The 20,493-nt window shown below is 45.1% G+C and overlaps 1 protein-coding gene across 2 annotated transcripts in view; it reads right to left on the bottom strand.

Annotated features, from left to right (window-relative positions):
• Positions 1–6,878: 6,878 nt before the first annotated feature.
• Positions 6,879–20,493, bottom strand: part of SHQ1 (SHQ1, H/ACA ribonucleoprotein assembly factor) — a 45,877-nt gene continuing 32,262 nt past the window's right edge. Inside the window, exons 13-14 of one of the 2 annotated variants that reach the window (XM_082767836.1) lie at positions 7,681–8,047; positions 6,879–7,420 (exon numbers count right to left, since the gene is read on the bottom strand). In XM_082767836.1, coding sequence (XP_082623962.1) covers positions 7,412–7,420; positions 7,681–8,047 — 376 coding nt within the window. In that variant the 3' untranslated portion in view covers positions 6,879–7,411. Of the gene's footprint in view, positions 8,048–20,493 lie in introns of both variants that reach the window. The other variant, XM_082767835.1, reaches the window with a different exon arrangement.

The following is a 20,493-nucleotide window of genomic DNA, read 5'->3' as shown; positions in this document are numbered from 1 at the left end:
GCTGCAGGAGAGCCATCGGTTCAGCTGCCTGCTCCCGTTATGTTTCCTGAAAGCCAGGCAGTGTATCGGATATTCATTCATTTTGGGCTAACTATCTTTTCCATTTCTGAACAGCTTCAATTTTCTTGATGTCTCGGGGAATGGTTTATGAGGAAATAGAGCCTTGAGGGTGGACAGATGGAGAAAAATCTCCCTTCTCACCAAATTGATCACCGTAATCCTTCATCCGCTGCCTGCGGAGCCGGGCTGCTGGCACTCGCAGGCCCTGCCCATGGTGTGGCCCCTCTGGGAGCACTGGTGCCACTGGTGTGTCTCCAGTACCGGGGGTCTTGGGCATGAAGGGGCTTCGCCTCACTGCTGCCAGCACCGAGGGGAACAGAGCTGGCCAGCCCTGCTGCCAAGTGCTTGTGTAACAACACATCCATGCTCCCAGCTGTACCAAAACCGTGCTTTTTAGACTTCTTCATTTATCCATTTAACCCATTCGTTCCATTTTTAAAGAATATTTAAGGACGGGTTTATTCTGGTGCAGCTTAATTCCTGATGTTTCTTGTTTCAGTCTTTTTTTTTTTTTTTCCCTTTCCATCGATTGGGCCAAAAAAATAAAGTAGTGCCATCTCCCCGCAAGCTGCACGAACTCAATTAAGCTGATTTAAAGCACTCGGCGCTAACGGGGCTGATTTACTGCCCTCTGCTAAGCTCCGAGCAGCTGCGCGGCCGCCTCCACGCCAGGACCCGGCGCTCCCCTGCCTGCAGCTCCCACCGGCGGCCCCCAGCCCCTGCCCCAGGCCAGGGCAGGACCAAACCACATTTACAGGGATGCCCAGAGCCACTACAGCAACAGGTGACAGACTTTTGAACCAAAGCCTGCATGGAAGCTGCACAATCGGGCTGCTTTTCCCAAAAAACACCCTTTTTTGGGCAGCAGGGACGTAGCTCTTGGTTTACATTTTCATGTTTGTTGGCTGCCCGGGAGCGTTTCCTTCTATTTCTCATTGCACCTCACCAACGAGGCTGTTCCCAAAGCTCTGAGCTGCCTTTTTGTTAGGATACGGAGCTCTGGGGAAGCACTGGCACCACCTGGGGCATAAAGGGGCAGCGCTGGGCCCGCACAGCGAAACACGTGGGCTCTTCGCGGTGCTGCTCTCGAGGAATGGCACCAGCTGCACGTTCCTCGTCAGGGGCAGCAGAACAGAGCCGCAGCACCGAGGTCCCCTGTTGGGACGGGTCGTGGGGAGGAACCACGGCGAGGCAGGGCCTGTGCCGATGGCATCGGTCGCTATAAATCACCACGTCAGCAGTGCCGGTGCGGCAGTCTGCAGGTTCACACCTCATTAAGTTTCCAAGTGCCAAATTAATCAATGGGGTTCAGCACAACTGTTCTTAATTAATTGCCGTAGCGATGGAGAAAAGCAACGGCAGAAGAGAAGGAGAACTTGCTGCCAGCAGCAGCTTACGCAGAGCGAAACTCCCCTTCTGACTTGGCGGCGGGCTGGGGACGCCCCCGCCAACCTCAGCCTGCCGGGGGCTACTTCGGGGCTGGGGTGGAGAGCAAATAGGGGCTGGTGGCTTGGAGAGCCTTTCCACAGGCTCCTTGGTGGGTTTCGCAGGTTGGCAGTTGTTTATTTTTCAGTTATTATTAAGATTAAGCTGCATCCTGTCCACTTGGCCCGAAGCAAGATGCAAACCCAGCTGTGAGGGAGGGAGAGGTGGGTGCTGTGCTCTCACCTTCACGGTGCCCCCAGCTGCTTGCTCAGTACAATTTGTGATGCCAGGGTATGGTAAGAACACGGGGTTGAGCTTCGGGGACAGAGCCCAGGAGGGGCAGGACTACCCCAAACACGATGCCCATGTCCTTGTGGGCTGCTTTCTCCCACATGCAGCAGCCACCACAGCACCGGGTCCCATCCACACCAACACGGGCACAGCCGTGCCCAGGGGCATCGTTATCTTCCCATGACAGCCCAAATCCGACTGATTCTTTTAATGGACTGCTCTGGGACCTCGCCTGCTTCTGTGGATTAATTTGAGCCATGCCTCCCACCAGCTCGGTACATCATTATTTTCCTTAGTTTCTCTTTTTCCCATATAAGTCCATACTAAATTAGTAAAGCTGACAATCCATTAAGCAAAAATGGTCTTAAACCGTGTTCCTAAGCCCCACACTTCCTGTGCTAGTAACCAGGGATACAAAAAAATATTATTTGTAGTTCAGTTTTGATATGTTGAGGGGGGAAAAAAAATGTGGGCTTAAAGAATTCATGGAGGTTACGTCCAAATCTCTGTCCAAAAATATCTGCACAGCATTAAAGCTCCAAAAGTGAATTGTTTTGGCACTAGAGAAGAGGTCCAAGACACGCCTATCTTACACGGTCATGAATAATTACACGGTGTAATTATTCATAACTCAAGTCCCAAAGGAGCACAGCCTTGCAGCATAACCACGGTAGCATCGCTGCCTTCTGGGGGGCAGAGGCTTCACCCAGCTTCCAGGCAACACCGTCCCGCTTCCTCCTGCCCTGCTCGTCCTGCAGCACTGTGAGCAGGGCAGAGGGCAGAAGGAGCTCCCTGCTGGTGCCTCGCACCAAATCCTGCCACACAAAGCACGGCTCTTGTCTCGTAGCTCACCACCATCACCAAAGTGGGCTCCCAGCGCAGACGCTCTGACCTTGGCGGCTTCTACGCTTCTCCATTCTGCTTTTAAAATGAATCATCTCATTCCAGGTAAGTGCTTTTGAATTCCGCCGAGTGGGACGTGACTCTCGCTGACTGAGACGTGCGGGTCTCAGCAGGGAAATAGACTCGGCACAGCTCCGCTCCCCGGTCGGTTCCAAGGCTCCAGTGGCGCTCACCTGCGCTAATTTTAAACGGGAAGCCTCGCTGCAGGGTAATTAAGCACATGAGGAGCTCTGTCAGCACCTGGCGGTGGGATTCCCCTGCCAGAGGCACCTGCTGGATGGTAATTCCTCCTCCCCACTCCCCAGCTTCAGCCCGAGCAGATGGAGCCGTCGCCCTCCTCCTCCTCCCGCAAGGCCCCCCGCTGCTACCCGGTGCCTGGCGCAGCGGTAATGCACGTAATTAGGCAAATCAGTGGACAATGCAGCGTATTAGAGTGGGAGGAGTCGCATCAAGGCAAAACACGAACCCTGATTTATCTGCCGCAGGAGACGGGATGCTGCTGCCCGACTGCCAAAAATCGCAGACACGAGGTGAAACACGGTGACGGCACCGGCAAGAAAGGTGCTGCAGGTGGGTCACTGCCTGGAGGGCTCAGAGCATTTCATTCTCCTCCTGGCACGTGATTTATGCCTCAAACACCCATTTCTGTTCACATGCTGCACCCCCAGCCCCTCGCACACCCAAGCTAGGCAGGGTGATGGCTGCTGACGTTCACTTTACCGCTGGCACCAGGCTGAACGGCACAGCTGAAGGCTGCAAAACCCTTGCAGCAAGGAGCTTTGGGCAGCCTGGTGTGGGCTCACACCAGCAGCAGAGGGGAGGTGTGGGACGCAGGACGTGCCCACGTAGGAGCCCGGGGCTGAGCCCCACGCGGCGTTACGCAGAGCGGTGCAAGCCAAAGCGGTGCCGAGAGCTGGAGAGGCCGTTACATTTCTTGGCTTCTTCAGAGAAGGGGCTCCGCCTGCCAAGAGGAAACACCAGGGGTGTGATTCCAGCGCTGCAAACAGCCTCACACACACAGCGGGGTTTATCCCAGCCTATAAACTGGAGCACGGCCGTGCAGGGACCGCCCGAGAAGCCCAGCCCTTCCCCCAGAGCACCGCGGTGCTGCTCAAATGGTGGGCAGCCCTCACACATCCCGCCGGGCAGGGGGCACTTCCAGATCTGTCCACACACAGCAGGACAAAAGGCCAAGCCTTCGGGTGTTGCTGGGTGGCTCTTTGTTCTCCTCTGACTTTTTGGGCTGTTTTCTGACACTTTCACGGGGTTTTGTCCTTGGCCCTAAGTGACTTCGCAAAGTGGGTCAGGACTGCGAAACGCGGTGTGCTTTTCCATGCCAAGCACTGCCCGGCTCTACCTGGCTGAAGGAACAGAGCTCTGCCAATGCCCAAGCCCTCGCACAGCTTTTGTTCCTGTCCTCGAGCATCCTGCAAAGCACCATCCGCTGTGCTGAGCCGTGCTGTGGCTTCTGAACACGAGACATCCAATAAAATGCAAACCAACATTACCAAACTCATTTCAGATACGATCTAAGCCAGGTCTGCAAACGCAGTAGTTGTGGAAATCGTACTGTCACTTCTCCAAAGCCAAGGAATATAAAAGTAGTTTGATTTATGGGTACCACAATTCTACAACCCCAATTTACTTTGTCAATGCAAGATCGTGCCTCACACACGCCTGCGTAACCACAGCCTGCAGCCACTCACCACGAGAAAGGAGAGAGACAGCTCCACGACAGCAAACCTTCAAACCTACCGACCTGCTCTGCTGACCGGAGAGCTACAAACGTCATCCACGGCTGAAATATTTAATAAGAAGCTTGCAGGTTCACCCAGGCCGCTTGCCATGCTCACGGGACACCCCGGGAGGGGGCACCAGGTTTGCAGCACCACCAGACGCGAGCGCAGCAATCCCACGGTCGGTTCATTCCCCCGGCTTATCTTTTCGCAGCTTTGGAGTGCATTCTTCCTTATCTTGGAGACAAATGACCTCCACGGAGAGCTCTGAACAGCAGAGCTATTTATCTGTTTGACATGTGTTTCCCTGTTTGTTTTCTCCAGCCTTGAGACAATCAGCCCCAGCTCTGACACCGCTCAGCTGTGCCAGTGGCGGGGGCTGCCCGGCCCCTTCGCTCCAGGGCTGTGAATCAATTTCTTTGCCATATTCATCATTGACTGTAGTAAATCAAGCCTAATCGATGCTTTCTTCTTTTGACATAGAACAAAGTCTCTATAAACTTTTCAGAAAGCTGGCTAGAGGGGGAAAAAAAAAAAAAAAAAAGGAAAAGAAAAATCAATTCAGCTCCGTATTTTTCTTTCAGGAAACAAATGAAGAGGTGGCAGTGTCCCGGGGGTGACATTGTCTCCACCAAAAGAAAATAAGGAGGAAAAGAAGTTTTATCTGATTGTTTCCAGTAGTCCACTTGTTGCTTTTAGCACAGAAACCTAACCCTAGTCCTAAAGCACATCACCCAGCCTAACCCAAGCACATCTGCATGTTCTCAGGGGCTGCTCCTGGCCCTGCATGCTGCTTGTGCTGCCCCTTCCTGCTGCCAAGCACATGGACACGCTGGGTAACACAGCCACAGGGAATTCTCATCCCTTAATAAGGAAAAACTTCGTATCCTGCTGCTGCAAAAGTCACTTCCAGCGGTTGTAAAATTGCCAATCAATGTAGAAATCAACATTCATTGTCAGTTCCACAACCACTAAACGGGATTTTGGAAAAAGGCAGTGATGAACATCAAAATGACCCCGAGTGGAAGTTACTTGCGTATGGGACTGGGTCCTGGCATACCCACGACACAGCACGTTTCCCCAGGTGCAGGCACACAGAGCAGCAGCAGGAGCAGCCAGAGGGACAGGCAGCACGCAGCAGACCTGCAGTAACAGCACAGGCACCGTTACGTTTTAGGAGGCAGAAACAGAGCTCACCTGTGCGAGGCCTCAAAGGTGAGGACACACCTGATGGCATCAAAGCTCTCTGCAAGTTAACGTGTGTGTGTGCATCCCCTGTTCTCATCCAGACTCCGTCACGGTGTCACGTCCTATGGGCAGTGAAGGTATTGACACCCAAAGGGGATTCACACGGACATCGGGCAAAACGCTCCCAAGTGGCATTCAGAAAGGATGCTTTTAGATGGGGGAAGAACACGTAGATAAACTAAATACGTTGTCTTCCCTACTTGGTAGCCAGTCCCCACAAATTAAGTGGGACTACTGGAAAAAGGTACTTTTAATAGTCTGCCACAAAATTGGTAAAAGGAGAAGAAAAAGAGCTGAAGATACCGGATACTACAAATGCCTATTAATTTGTAGGGTGTATATTTCCTAACTCACACTAATTTAAGGTTCTCCAGCCCACATTCAATTGAAGGAAGTTTGTGTTCACACCTGTAATCTGGGGAGGGAGGAAGGCTACTTTTTTTTCCGTTAAACACATTTTTTCACTCAGACATACACAGCGTAATTGCAGCTACATCGTAGATTTTATTGCTAGCATTTAGAAGAGTAAGTGCTCCCTGACATGATGGGAAAGGTTCCTCCCCTGGGGAACGGAACACAGAGCCTGATTAAGCGACCGGTAGGTATTTAAGGACATAAAAAATAGCAGCAGGTCGGGGCTGCAGTTCTCACCAAAAAGGAGTCGGCAGAGGAACAGAACTGAACAGAACTAGCCTGCTGCTTTCCAGCAGGGTACAGAGCACTGGGGAAGAACAAGTCTTCAAGCACAGGATTTTTATGTTTTATAATAATAAAAAGGTTGAAAAGTAAGCATAGAATGGTTTGGAGCGGAAGGGACCTTAAAAATCACCTCCTTCCAATGCCCCCTGCCCCGGGCAGGGACACCTCCCACTAGACCAGGTCCCTCACTCACAGCTTGCTCCTCCCGAGCTGTTCAACAGGTAAGTCACAAAGCTGGGTCGAGACAGAGCAGGTTTGCTTGCAGTCCTGTACTGAAGACCACTGCACGATGTTGTTTCTTCATTTTGGTTAACACTACTTCAGTGAGAAGAGCATACACAGACAGAAGAAATAATAATTAGGACTTAGTGAAAAAGCAGTAGCTGTGCTCACGTGTGGAAACATTTCAAGTTAGATGAAAGAGTGAAGTTACTTCAGCACTTGTGATGTGTTAAGAACTGCAGAAATAAGCTATGAACTCTATCTTGCACTGAAAAATTTCCTTTATTTTCGCACAAAAATAGAAAAATCTTATTAACAGAATTTACATTTTTAACATTATAACCATTTTTGAAGTGGTTAGCTACAAACCATTTCAAAATGAAAATAGCAGAAAACATGAAATACAAACGTAACAGGAGTATTTCTCCAAGTAAATGCCACCATCTAAAGGTATCTTTAATGATTCTGCAACTGACTTCAGTTGTGATTAAGGACATAATTCTACTAAACAAGCTTAACAAAAACTTTTTTTTTTTTAAACAAAAACTTTTTTTTTTATATAAGTTCCCTGAAATTACACGTTCCCTCACGTAGAGATCAAACCTGACTCTGTAAAACCAAAGAAGAAAAATAAAAAAAAGTGAGGCTATCACACATTCACATCCATTCTTTTCAAAGCAGTCTTGTCCTCCAGACTGTCAACACAAAGAAGAAAAATATCAGCTTCTCTCTGCAGCTCAGCATAGCCTTGGGAACACCTCATTACAGCACCAAGCTGTGTTGCTGTTGGGTCACACTGCTCTAACATGGTCCCTTAGTCTTCATCTTCATTTGTACTGCAAAGAAAAAGCAAAGGATTTGTCTTTGAAGGCACCTCCAAGAAATTTCCCTTCCCAGTAGAAGCTTCCGAATACTTGTCAGGTTCGGACACATGGTTTTCTTCTTGTTCCCGTAAAGCAAAGCAACTTGCAGCAGCCAGTTCTTCAGGCTGTTCTGAAAGACTAATTGCAGTGCGCATTTGCTTTTCTAATTCTTCTATCAATTTTCCAGGAACAGACGTAGATTGCAAAGAAGCCGTTGATTTTTCATCACTAACCTCAACCATCGAAGTGTTTGCGACTTGCCTTAATCCATCACAGTCAATAAGTGGAGCTGTCCCCTCCTCTTGAAGCACGCCTTGTGAAGAATTTATTTTCCCATCTTCACCGGCTGAGGACTCTTGCTCATCTGAATCAGAGCCTTCTGTCTCAGATGAAGTGCTGCTCGATTCTTCAGAGTCACTTGTCTCCGACTCAGAGGAAGGCAGCTGTTGCCTGGAAACTGCAGCAGCAGCTTTTAAGTGTCTCTCCTCTTCTTGTACCAGCAGCGCTGCTGCTTCCAGCTCTTCCAGCTCAAATCCGAGGTGGGACTTAGCCAGTGCGGTTTTCTGCAAGGATTCAGAAAGTGCAGCCAACTTTTTTGACCTTTAAACAAGAACAAAACATGTTTAATGTTACAAACAGAACATTCCCATTTGATAATGAGAACAAATCAAACATTTCTACTATTCACTTGGTTTGCAAACAACTTCCTATTCCAGTTATAACTGTAAAAGTTACACAAAAGTATCCGAAGTACTGGTGATTACGATTATTCTCAGCAATTTTTCTTATATGGCTAAGCAATATCCCACTGAAAGCCTTCAGTGACATTTTCAGGAAAAAACACTGCTTTGTTGTTTCAGCAATACATGGTAAACTACTGGTTTCACAGGGATTCTCAAAACACCGATCTCAGAACAAATCTTTTCAGGATTGCTGTCTTTAGCAGTGACCTCTGCAGTATTTGGCTTATTGAATTAAGTTAAAATGCAGCAGAATCATTTTGTTCTACTGCCCTTCCAGATGTCTGCTAAACACAGATGAACTGATAGAGCAGAGTTGATCAAGTCCATCTCAGTGGGTTGTCTTCATTATTTAAATGCCTGATTTTTTACCGTTAACTCTCCCAGAACTATCTGATGCCTTCAAATCTTATACTGGTTACATATTTATCCACCTCTTAACTCCGACCTCTCTAAGAAACACAAATGACAGTCAATAATAAGCTGACTCTGCAGAACGGCCATAACCATACTCCAGGCCTCCGGGAATCAATCTTTCCTGCATTAGAAAGTTTGAGAAAAATATTCGGCAACTATGTTATTTATCCTACACTTGGTTTCCTCTGATATATTCTCCTCACTTCACAGCTACCTTGGTGCATCCACGAGGTGTCCAACACACTGTGCTTTACCCTGCATTTGTACGACAGCTGAAATGGAAGTGAAGAAAGCTATCGGGACCGTTCAGATAAGCACCACTCCTACAGCAGGCACGTTACCTCAGCTCCTGATCTTTGGAGCAGCCCTATCCATTTCCTCAAGTGCTCTGAAGTCAGCACATGCTTTACCAGAAAAGGGCATCGTGGATTTAAAAACAGAACAAAAAGCTAGGGAATGCCTGGAACTGGGGCGGGGGAGACACCACCACACAGAGGGGAAACCAGGTATAAAACCAGCAAGCATACATCCTGTTTCTTGTTGTAGAGTTTTGCCCCAGACTATCAATCAACTTTTCACCACTTCCTGCAACAGCAGGTCTGCTATAAATCCTGCAGTAACTGACTGGCTTTCATTTCCTCTGCCAAACCCTGCTAACCTGCAAGGCACGACACGCTGACACCGGAGCAAGCAGCTGATAATGTAATACATGACTCCTGCGAGGCACGAGTTAAAGTGCTTGTTCTCTCAGCTGAATGATTTTAAAGATCTTTATATTCTATTTCCCAGGGGGGATAATTACTCAGTATAACACAGACTCTTCAATTTTTCCCCCCCCCCCGCTCCTAAAGGAATTGGATTTAAAACTGGGGGAAGGGAAGTTTAATGCAGCAGCTTATGCGTTTTTAGGCACAGCGCAACACTTAAAGGCTGAACTTGGATGAAATACAGCAACCTGCCTTCGTCCAACCCACGGAGTGGAAAACCAAGAAATAAGTGTTTACAGGAAATAACAGAAGCAACAGAAAAAGGTATTTTTAGGACTTTTAACTCCAAAAAGCTTAAAGTTAAATCACAAATCCAAACAGCTTCCAACGTAAACATGGGTTTCAAATGTTAAAGAGCTTGACATTGCCCAAATTTATTTAGGTAAAGTACTGCCAAATTTATTTATTTTTTTAAATCAATAACTTAATAATTGATCTTTTTATTTTTTAAGTTCCAGAGCATTTGAGAAGTTGCCAACTTTGTAACAGAGGAAACATCTTCCTTACTCCTTAAGTAAAAAGAAAGGCAGAAAGAAACCCCAAGCGATGCACAGCAAGGTTCATAAGGCCTTGCAGGTAAGTCGTACAGGAATAGCTGCCTCGCAGGGAAATTTGTTTCCTGAACACACCAGTTCGAAGCTGGGTTATGCTTTAAGTCACAGGAGTTTGCATCCCTTTCAGAAAGCATTTTTCTCCTTTGCTTTTGAAACACGTCCTTCCTCCTAACTTCACGCACGTACTCGCGTATGTGCCTCCTCCCACAGTAGGGGAGGTTAACAACATGAAGGCACAATTATTTTTGTCCTATCACGTGACTGTCCACAAGAATGTGACAAGCTCTACAACCTCAACTTGCTTTGTTACAGAGAATATTGTTTTCCTTGCATCGTGGCAGAGAATACGTGGTTCCTTTTAATTTCATTGACGCACAGTTTCCTCTGCTGACACATCTTCAACTCCAGCAACCTCAGTCTCACTACCTGTTTTACTACTGGCATTATAGATAGAAAATCAATTTTTCAAGCCCCATTTATCCACGTACCTTTTCTATCATGTCTGTCACTGTTTCCCAATCCTGTAGGTGTTCTTTGGCTTTTACTTATTTCTACTATTCTAATTTTTCCTGCATATTCTTCCTGCAAGATGTTCTGTCCTTGAAATCCCTTCCTTAAAAACTCCTTCCTCCTTTTTTAGTATTTTCTTATAACAAAGTTAACACTTGGGATAAAGAAATAAGGCACATAACCAAGTCAAGTATTAAGGAGATGTATGGCATCGTGTCCATTTTTACATTACTACTTCACTGTGCTCCAGATTACTAACGACAAGCGGTACAGAAGAAAATACACAGCGAGATGCTCATTTTATTCAACACACATTATTTTACTAAATTAGATGTGTGGTACCCCTGACAGATAAAAGAATGGCCCCTCTAAAGCAGCAGGTTTTTCAGCCCTCTACACTCACATGAATTTTTATCAATGAATTCAAAGAGAATGAATGAAAATGCTGGTGCCTGACAGCGGTGAACATCTGCCTTACTGGACAATGTAAAACTGCAGAAGGCATTCTTCTGAACATCTCGTTTCAATTCCTTCTGAGTGATCAAAGTAGACTACAAGATAACGATAATTAAGTCATAAAACAGCTGCGGCTTCCAGACTCACGTGTACTCCTTTTTCCTCAAACGATCTGCAACTACCGAAAGAGGAGATGCTTTTTATCTTTACAACAGATAACCAAAACATGGCATTGATTCAACCTCACAAGCAGATATTCTGCTTGAACGAGTGAATGCCTGCAAAAGGCCAACAATTCCACCCATCCTCCTGCTCTCCAGATCTGCCTTACCTCAGCTGTCTCCCATGGGGTCCCAGGGAGCAGTGTTGCGGCCACCACAAAGCACCAGGTCCCAGAGCACATCTCAGAAAAAAAGAAAGGGTGCAGACTTCATGCAGACCTGCACCACCACCAACTCAAGAATCACATTACACCAACCAGAATAGGAGTCTTCTGGTAAGCCATAAAAAGCCTAAAAAAATATTTTCATAGAAAACACAGAATGATTTGGCTTGGAAAGGACCTTAAAGATCGTCTAGTTACAATCCCCTGCCACGGGCAGGGCCACCTTCTACAGATCAGGTTGCTCAAAGCCCCACTACTATTTTTTTTTAGCTCTTAGCTGCATCGGATATTTGATTTTAACTGGATTTAAAAGAGCATGAATAAAGTATCTTTTCAGTTACTCAGATTTCTTAGCAGATGAAATGTTTCCTCCCAACTTTTACTCTGGTCATCAAGTCTCTTCCAGAAAAAAATGGAAAGCCTACAGAGCTCAACATTTCAAATGTGAAAAATAAATTCAGACTGTCATGCTCTTGACAAATTTATACATAAAAGCAGCAAATTCCACTCCTCAACTTTCTAATCTTTTATATTAAAAAAAAAGGCACTCGAAGAGCAGCATTGTGTCATTGCACCCCTCCCGTTTTCCTGTGCAAGGGACTAACAGAACTGCAATTAGCTATCGGTCCATCTTGTTTAAGGGAATTATCTTATTTCAAGGAGAACTGAATTTCAGGAGTGCACTTCACATCAGCCTTAAGAAAAGGTGGCAGTACTCCTTGGACAAAAACAAGGCAAACAGCATTAAAATCAGAGCCTGGAAAATGCTTTCAAGGGATACTGCGGGTCTCTGAGCTGACAGTTTCCCTGGCTGAAAGATAAGGGGCAATTCAGGAAACAGAAGTGAGACAGCAGAAGTGAGATATGATGCGTGAGAGACTTGCAGTAAACAGGTCCTGCTGTTTCCAAAATCTTTTGAGTAGCATTTTAGAGATTAAACAGCAAATACTTTAATTTTTCAAGTATGATTAATGGAAACGCATGATTACTTTAAGACATGCTCATTCCGTATGCACATCGTGGTAATGATATCTTATTATTATGGTAATAGTGTTCTTACATAAACCTGCATAATAAGCTTTAAAGGTGCTACACAAGATAATTATTAGTTATCAAGACGTCAGTTGCTTAAGGAAAATGCTTAATTACAGGTTAAGCTGATCAGATGCATGTTTTGTTTAATGTACAGCTTCAAGAAACAGGTAACAACAGAGGCATCTCAGGTCCTGTCCATTAGTCTGAAATTAAAATCTCAAGACAGAAGTACTGCAATCCTTGCCTAGGCAGCAGGGAAGTTTGTCTAAAAGAAACAATAGATACTGTTCTACAGAGCTCAGATTATAAAAGAGTAAAACTGGGGTGAAAAGAACAAAGATTTGAAGAGATTTGGTAAATAAAGGGAGACAGATAACAGGAAAAAAAGAGGATTATGGCAGCAGAAAAGGGAAAGCTGGGTGTAGGATGGCAATTTGAAGGACCGATCAACAGACAAAACTGTAAAGTTTAAACAAGCTACAGTCTACAATTACACTGCTGTACAGGAACTGTAAGAGTACTTTCTGCCCCAGTGGCCTTTCAGAAAGCAGAGATGGTTTTCTTTCCCTCGTTTCTGCACCTCCTGTAGTGCTGATCATTCAGGATGATCACCAGGAGAGGTGAGGGCAATGGGGACTGAGTGCAGTGCCCAGTGACACGAGGGACAGCTGGGGTGGGTGGGAAGCAGGACACGACTTCCCCAGCTACAGCCCGAGGGGCTCTGGTTCTACCTTCTGCTACGGAGTAAAGAGGGCACTGGGCTCTGATGAATGAAGATAGCTGACATCTCCAGAGCACAGAGGTACCAGACGAGGTCTCACAGAGGAAGACATACTGCAGGGACTTGCTTTTTTGCAGGAAGGCTTATGTTAGCCAGAAGGAATGGTAACCTATCAAAATTACCTACCCAACCACAGCAGGTGAAGACCACAGGACATGGGGAGATGCATCCAGACATAAGATCCCCAAACAGTTTTCTGTTTGGGGACAAAAACCAAGTTTTCACCAAACATTAAGTACAAAAAAAAAAAAAAAAAAAAAAGTGCTTCTGTATAATATGCTCATCAGTCAGAAATAGCACTATGAAAGGAAAAGGTTTAAAGAAAAAGTGTTAATGGGCCAGGCCTTTCCATCTGCCTGGTATCTGCCTTGCATCCAAATCTCTTGCTTAGCAGTTCGGCTATCTTAAAACAAACAAACAAGAAAACAAAGAACTTGAAAAATATGAAAATCAGCATTCTACTCCTCATTCTACATGACGGGTGGCACTGCATACTCGATCACAGCATTGTGAGTTGCATACCTAAAATGCTGTGCAAAGTATTTGCAAACATAGGAGTAAATAGTCAAATTGGCATGACAGCCTTTAAAAACAGGAGTCAGCAATGTTTCACTAAGGAATGAAAATAGTGTCTTCTTGTACTGGTACAAGCTTTAGCTTGCTCCTGTTTTTGTAAACAATAGAAAAATTATTTCTACTGAATCATAAGCCTGGTTTTGCATTTTACAAATGTATACAAACAGCCACTTTTCTGAAGTCCATGGTGTCAACTAGATATAACAGATAACAAAACTTTAACACAACAGAATTTTATTATTTTTTTTTTTTTTTTATCTCCCCCTGGCTCAATCACAATCAAGTTAGTGCACAGAGCACTAAGCCATGGCAGGTTGTGTTGTACTTGGGCAAGAACAGCTCAAAAGCAACAAAAGCATGGGAACCTGTGTATCAAAAACCCTGACAACAGCCTTGGTTACCAGCCTGGTGTTTGAATGCGACCTAACTGGTCTTGGAACTGAGATTCATAACTCAAGTCTCGTTGTATGAGGCTGTTCCAATGTGTCTTGGGCCTGTTAATTGCGTTACAATGGGAATCAGTCCCTAACAATACTCTAACTTGGCTCTACAGAGCTGACAAGCCCTGTTTTAAATGTAGAACACTTTCCATTAATTATATTTAAGCCTTAGAGGCAAGATAAACAACGCTCAAAGAAACAGTAGATACTTCAAGTGCAGGCTTGCCTTCGCAGTGTTGTAGGCTCCACCAAGTGGGAAAGCAGGCCTGCCTTATTGCTAAGCAGCCATCCCCTGGTAGCCCTACAGCTCCCTGAGAGCCACTCAAAGACAAACTAGCAGCACGCTGTGCCAGCCAGCAGGGCTGACAGGTACAAAAAGAGCAGTTAAATAACTTATCTCCACTCGACAGGAGCTCCGGACACCTAGGATTCATCTAACAGCAAAGCTGCTGCGTTAAGCGAAAGGCTTCCCGTCTGCTGGGTCTTCAGGTACTCCCAACAGCCTCCGTGTGCTGGGATGGCTCCACGAGAAGCCACGGAGCTTAAGGAGAAAGCATCAGTCTATATTTAAATTCTCTCTCCTGACAAGGCCTGGCAAAATTCAGACTTAGGAGAGAAAGCCTCACAGACATCTTTTTTCTCAGATACAAGAGATAAGATAACAAGCAGCACGCCCAGCCAGTACAACCACTTTAAAGGTGTTCCAGATGACAGACCTGGCAGCACTGCTTGCAGTTTCCCACAACTACATGTACTTGTTAGCTAGAGGCACCCTCAGTACAACCCCAGGGGTATTGCTATCTCAGGCATCACTGGATTCAAACCCCAAGCAGAGCCCCAGCAGCTCAGACAGAGGGCACCTCGGTGTAAGGATCTGCACGACACTGAACACCGGGTAAGCTCTGAGGGGTAAGGGAACTCTGCCTTGCCCCAACGGCGAGGGACAGGCTGCAACCTGACGTACCTGCTGCTTCAGCACCGACACCGGCCACCAGAAGCTGCAGACCCTGCAGCTCGGCCCTTTTCCTGCCCACAGGGGTCTCACCAGATTCCATCCATCGCTGTCTTCCAAGTCCATTTTGGCTTATGGGGCTACACAAGGGGTATGAAGAGACCTTGTTCAACATTCAGCCCATTGGTAATGCCAGCATCGACTTCTTAAAGGAATTCTGTCATCATCTGGATGAAAATTAGTCTCCCTCAGGCAGCAAATCTACTGCTTAAGGTCCCTCATGCAGAGGACTCAGTAAGTTACAGCTGACCACATAAAAAAAGAAAGTTGATACAAGAGTGATGCAGCTGAACAAGCACCCAGCTATTCTTACAGACTTGAGAAGAAAACGTGTTGTTCCTCCACCTAAAATTTAGATGTCAGCTTCCATCCAGGCCTGCACAGCTGCTTCAGCAACCGAAGTGGTGATCTTCAGGGAATGTCTTGAAGCTGGTAACTGAGCTCACCCTTTTAAGTAACACGGAAAGTCACTGGAAAAGCACATTGTGATATCCAGGGGTGCCTGATAAGGTGGGAGAGGAAGACACACTGTTGAATTACCCTAACAGGACTGAAACTTCAGGGCTTTGGGCCAACACTAGCATGCTTCCGCTAGAAACCCAACTAAAAGTCAAACATCCCTCCACATTTGAAAAACAAACTGCTAATAAGAAAAAAAATGATTTAATTCTCATGATACAGAATTGAAAGACAAATTGATTTTAATAAGATAGTCAAGACATGAAGAAGTCTAGGTTTGATCGACCCTGACTGTAAAACATAGAAGCAATAACAAAAATGACATTGAACTGAAAAGCAGACTTCATTAATGTAGAAACACCTAGAGTCAACATGCACAAAAAGCATAAATGGTCAAACAATGAGATTAGATAACAAAAAAATCCTCCAGTCCAGGAACATAATCCTTACAAACGGACATTTAGCTGCAATCATAAGAAACTCATCACACTAAACACACCATCCATTTGCTGAAACTACTCCTAAAGCCTCGGATTCTGCGTGGAGATAAGGCCTCTGACTCAATTACACCTTTTAGCGTGTTTTATACGAGACACCGTATTCCATCACATTTTATTCCACTTTCAAGGTTATTCCTAATGAGAGCTTCGACTTATCCTCGACGCAGTGACCTCCAAAGAGAAACGGTTTTGAAAAAGCCAGCTCAGAATGAGCCCAGACTTTTTGCAGTGTTTATTTGGTAGAAGCGGTAATGCACACACCAAGAGTGAGCCCCCCCCTCCAAATTAAGCTCTGAAAGTAATTCACAGCAGAGTCTGTAATCTTGGTAGATTTTAAACAGTTGCCTATCTGCACACTCTGTTCTACTACAAACTGCAAAAAGATCCTAACTTTACAGTATTTTTACTGAAAACTACCTTATGCACCCCTTTACCCCAACTTCCCACAGGCTTGGGGAACTATACACAGATTTTATCCAGTTCTGGGAACACAACCGGTCTCTACTGTGAAATATAACTCAAACTTCAACGAAGCAGAACAACACTACCCTGAAGTCTGAGGCGTGAAGTGGAAAAGAAAAATACACATTAACTGAGCCAAAGGGCAACCCTTTCTTGGAAAGGAAATGCACTCATTCGGAAGAATACAGACAGTATTTTTCTCTCTCTCCATAGGCAGACAATACCTTAAGTTCCTAATGAGCAGAGAAGTACTGAAGTCTAAAATTTTACATTTCCTTCTTCAAAAATGGCACATCTACCCTCAAAACTCCTCTTACTGTACCAGTAAAACAGAAAGCCATTCCTTTATGGAATAGACAACATCTAAAGGTTGCTCTTTCCAACCTTTACTGTAATTTCATCTGTTTTCCTGAGATGCACCATCTGAAAGGTGGCCAATCATAACCCCACCTGACTCAGGAGATCTGAAAGAATCACGGAAAAGGTAATATCATTAACAGGCAGCGAGATAAACTCAAGCAGCACCATTCAACAGTTCTGTGCGCTTAGTTTATTACATATTTTATAGTAAGAGGCAGAACCAATAAATAACCCCATTAAAATCTCATTAACTCTGATCAATGCGTACCAAAGCTAACCTAAGAACAAAGCTGAATTTAATGTGTTTGTGAAGGAGAAAGAGGACCATTTTCTTCAGGACCTGGCTAAAAATTGACCTAAACTTTAACTAATCTTCTACATTATCTACAGCAAAAGAAAGACAGATGAGTGTAAACACAACACAAACAATGCAACATCTGTTCACACGATTTAGTACGAGACTAACCACTATCTTTATAGGTAAAAAAAAAAAAAAAAAAGTCTCTAGAACACAGCACTGAAAACCACATAGTTTATAAACATCCTTATGAAAAGCCAGCTGCTAAAATAACGCGCCCAGTCTATTCAGGATGTGCAAGTGCAGGTAAGAATTCACTCTTTCCATTTTTCTTAAGAGAACGGATTCTGATTTTTAGTCTAAATAATCCAGGTCTGCACACTTATACTGTCTATACTTACTGTTAATTATTTCCTTTATAACAAATTTTCAAAGTAACAGGCAACTTCAATCAAATTTAAGAGAAACTACAGGTTGAAAAAAAATCTTTGAAATCCCGCATGTTTCGTGAAAATAAGCAGAATCACATCAGAAATAGACAGCCCCATGAGAAGGGCAGGCAGAACACAACCACTGTGTGCTGGGTTGGTGGGAGACCACAGCATGCACATCCCAACTGCAGGTACCAACCAGCCCATCGGCGCTCAGACCAGCTGCTGCCTCTTGCCTGGTGGAGGTGTCAAGGGCTGAGAAGAAACCAGGGCACAAGGATGGGATTTGTACCAAGTTTATAGAACTTTTTTTCCCCCTTCTTCCTCCTTTGTAGACATCAGACAAAGTGGAGACTGGAACCGTATTTGCTGCTCACTGAATCTTTATCTTAAAGATAAGAAAATCACGCCATAAAAATGGGAGCACTGGGTTCAAAAAAGTCTCCCATTAGGAGGGAGAACAGACAAGAGAAACTCACCATTCGTCTTCAGGTGACAGACAGGAGTCCTGAGCACAAAACAAAGGCTGACGTGGAAGAATCCAACAGGCTTATGGGCAACAGAAAATGCTTTCATCCCGAAATTCTGGCTTCCAAAGGGCATTGCCTGAATTCTGAGCTAAGAGCGATAACTTACGCTGCAAGCCAACTCACAGTCATGTAAACACGAACTGCTATCTACAGAGCTTAAAGTATTACAGTCTGTTAAACATAAATCAAATATGAAACGCAGCACCATCATTTCAATTTAAGTGACTTCTTTATGTTAATAAATCTGAGTATTTCAAGTGACTTTTCCCTCCATATTTATTCTGTAGTTCCACAGCATTTCTTTCATAAAGAATCTAAATACTGTATGAGCTGAACTTCACATTTATAAATATTTAAAAAAAAGATGAAGCTTTCCAGTGTAACATTTTACTTTCATTACTTGGTCTTTTGATAAGTTGAAACTAAACATATCATGGATTATAAAAGAAATCAAGGACAGCTTATGTATATGATGCTACGAAAATATTCAGAAGAAAAAACAGGCTTGTAATTAATACTGGACTATAAAAAGAAACTGAACAGTGTTTATGTTTTAAGAATGCTTTAACTGAGTTTAGAAACAGCTCAGTGTTGCCAAAATAGCTTCAATAAGTTGCAACCAGCCTAAACATCCAGCAACTGCACGGCTTCCAAAGTTCTATATGGTAAATAACATAACGCAAGATTTATAGGAACTCGCCACAGAACAGACACAGAGAAAGGAACGGATTTTAAGATGCGATAGCAATTGTTGGCTGTGTGACAGAAACAGAATGCCGACACTTGTCCTACGTCAGCAGCATCTCACTTGGAAATTTCTGAATTGCTGTTTACCTGTAGCTTGGGCTTCACCGTGGCCTCCTCTCATCTCCTCTGCCACCACCCTGTGCTTTCAGGGTACCTCGTATCGGCTGCCCTGGGGCAGGATCTCACCTCTTACACCTTTTGGGGGTGATGAGGCCACGTCCCACCGAGGTGGCCGCACACCTGGCTCCCCACCACGGCAGGAAAGCCTGCAGCCATCGTGCAGCCCGCAGCCACGGTCCTTGCGGGAAGGAGTCCCCAGGGAATAGTGGGGACAGGTCCCAAGTTAAACGATCATCCCAACCCCTTCAGCACGGTTTCTCTCGTGCCATCCCTGTTCGGTGTTGAGATGTACGGGGGAATCACCGCGAGGGGTGGGAGCGGGCGGATGAAACAGAGGCAGCACTGACAGGGCTGAAAACACAACAGGAAGGCATTATCAGGCTGCACATCGGCTCCCCGCTTTGATCACAGCTGCACGCTCCACCTGCTCAGAAAGGCAGCAACTACATGAGCCCATCCTTCCCCCGTCGGAGCAGAAGCCGGCCGAGATGTGCCGACTGCAGACACGGCACCGAGCGCTGACCCTTCGGCAGGCAGGCAGGAGCTGCCTCCCCACAACTTGGGGAAATCAAAGCAAGGGCCTGAGGGGGAAAAAACTGGCTTTCTTCTTCCCCTTCTCTACCCGCAGCAAGGTGCATGCAGACACAGCCTGAAGGAATACGAGCTATAGAAAAGCGATGGAATAAATAGGGGAAAAAAAAACAAGAGAGGAAAGGAAAGGAAAACATCAAAGGAAACTGCAGCTAGCAGCTGGGAGGAGAGATTAAATCCCTTGTTAGAATCCATGCTTTACAGGGCTTGCTAAAACATATATAAAGGGAAATTTCTGGCATTATACCCACCTGTCTATCACATTTTTCAGCCTTTAGGGCAAACACTGTTTTGCTTTAAGCCTCTTAAGTCAGTATATTACATTACTTGGGTATTGTTATTTACAAAGTGCTCCGCGTACACCTACTGCTCTGCAGACAATTGAAGCGACACCTCGGGCCTTAAATAAGATGCAATATTTAATGAGAAGCATGGCAGCTCAGGATGACAGTAAACAAAGAGAAACTATATTAAAAACATGCATCAAAATAGTGAAAGATGAGACAAACACAATGTGCCTGCAAATTCTTAGTTGCTATTTTTAAATCAAAGAACTGTGATCTAAGGATTAAAAGCAGATGACTTGGCATGAAAATAAATAAAATTTGGGTCCTCTACCAATTCAGGCACCAACTGCTCATGCACTCTGATCAATTGGTAAGCCCTTACCTAAGGTCTAAGTGCTAAATGATAGCATTTCATTTTATCTTTTTTTTTTTTTTTAAAAAAAAAAAAAAAAAAAAGACTAGAAAAGCCTATTTTAGTAACAAATCGTGAAGAATCTCAAATACTTTCTGCACCATATCCATAGCCAGTGTTTGAGCCATGAGGTATGAACCACGAGTTACGCTGTCTTGATGGAAACATAAAACAGC

This window comes from Aythya marila (assembly GCF_965140915.1).
Source record: "Aythya marila genome assembly, chromosome: 10".
Taxonomy (NCBI): Eukaryota; Metazoa; Chordata; class Aves; order Anseriformes; family Anatidae; genus Aythya; species Aythya marila.
Note: the sequence above shows the minus strand (reverse complement) of the source record. Positions and strands in the feature narration are given on the sequence as shown.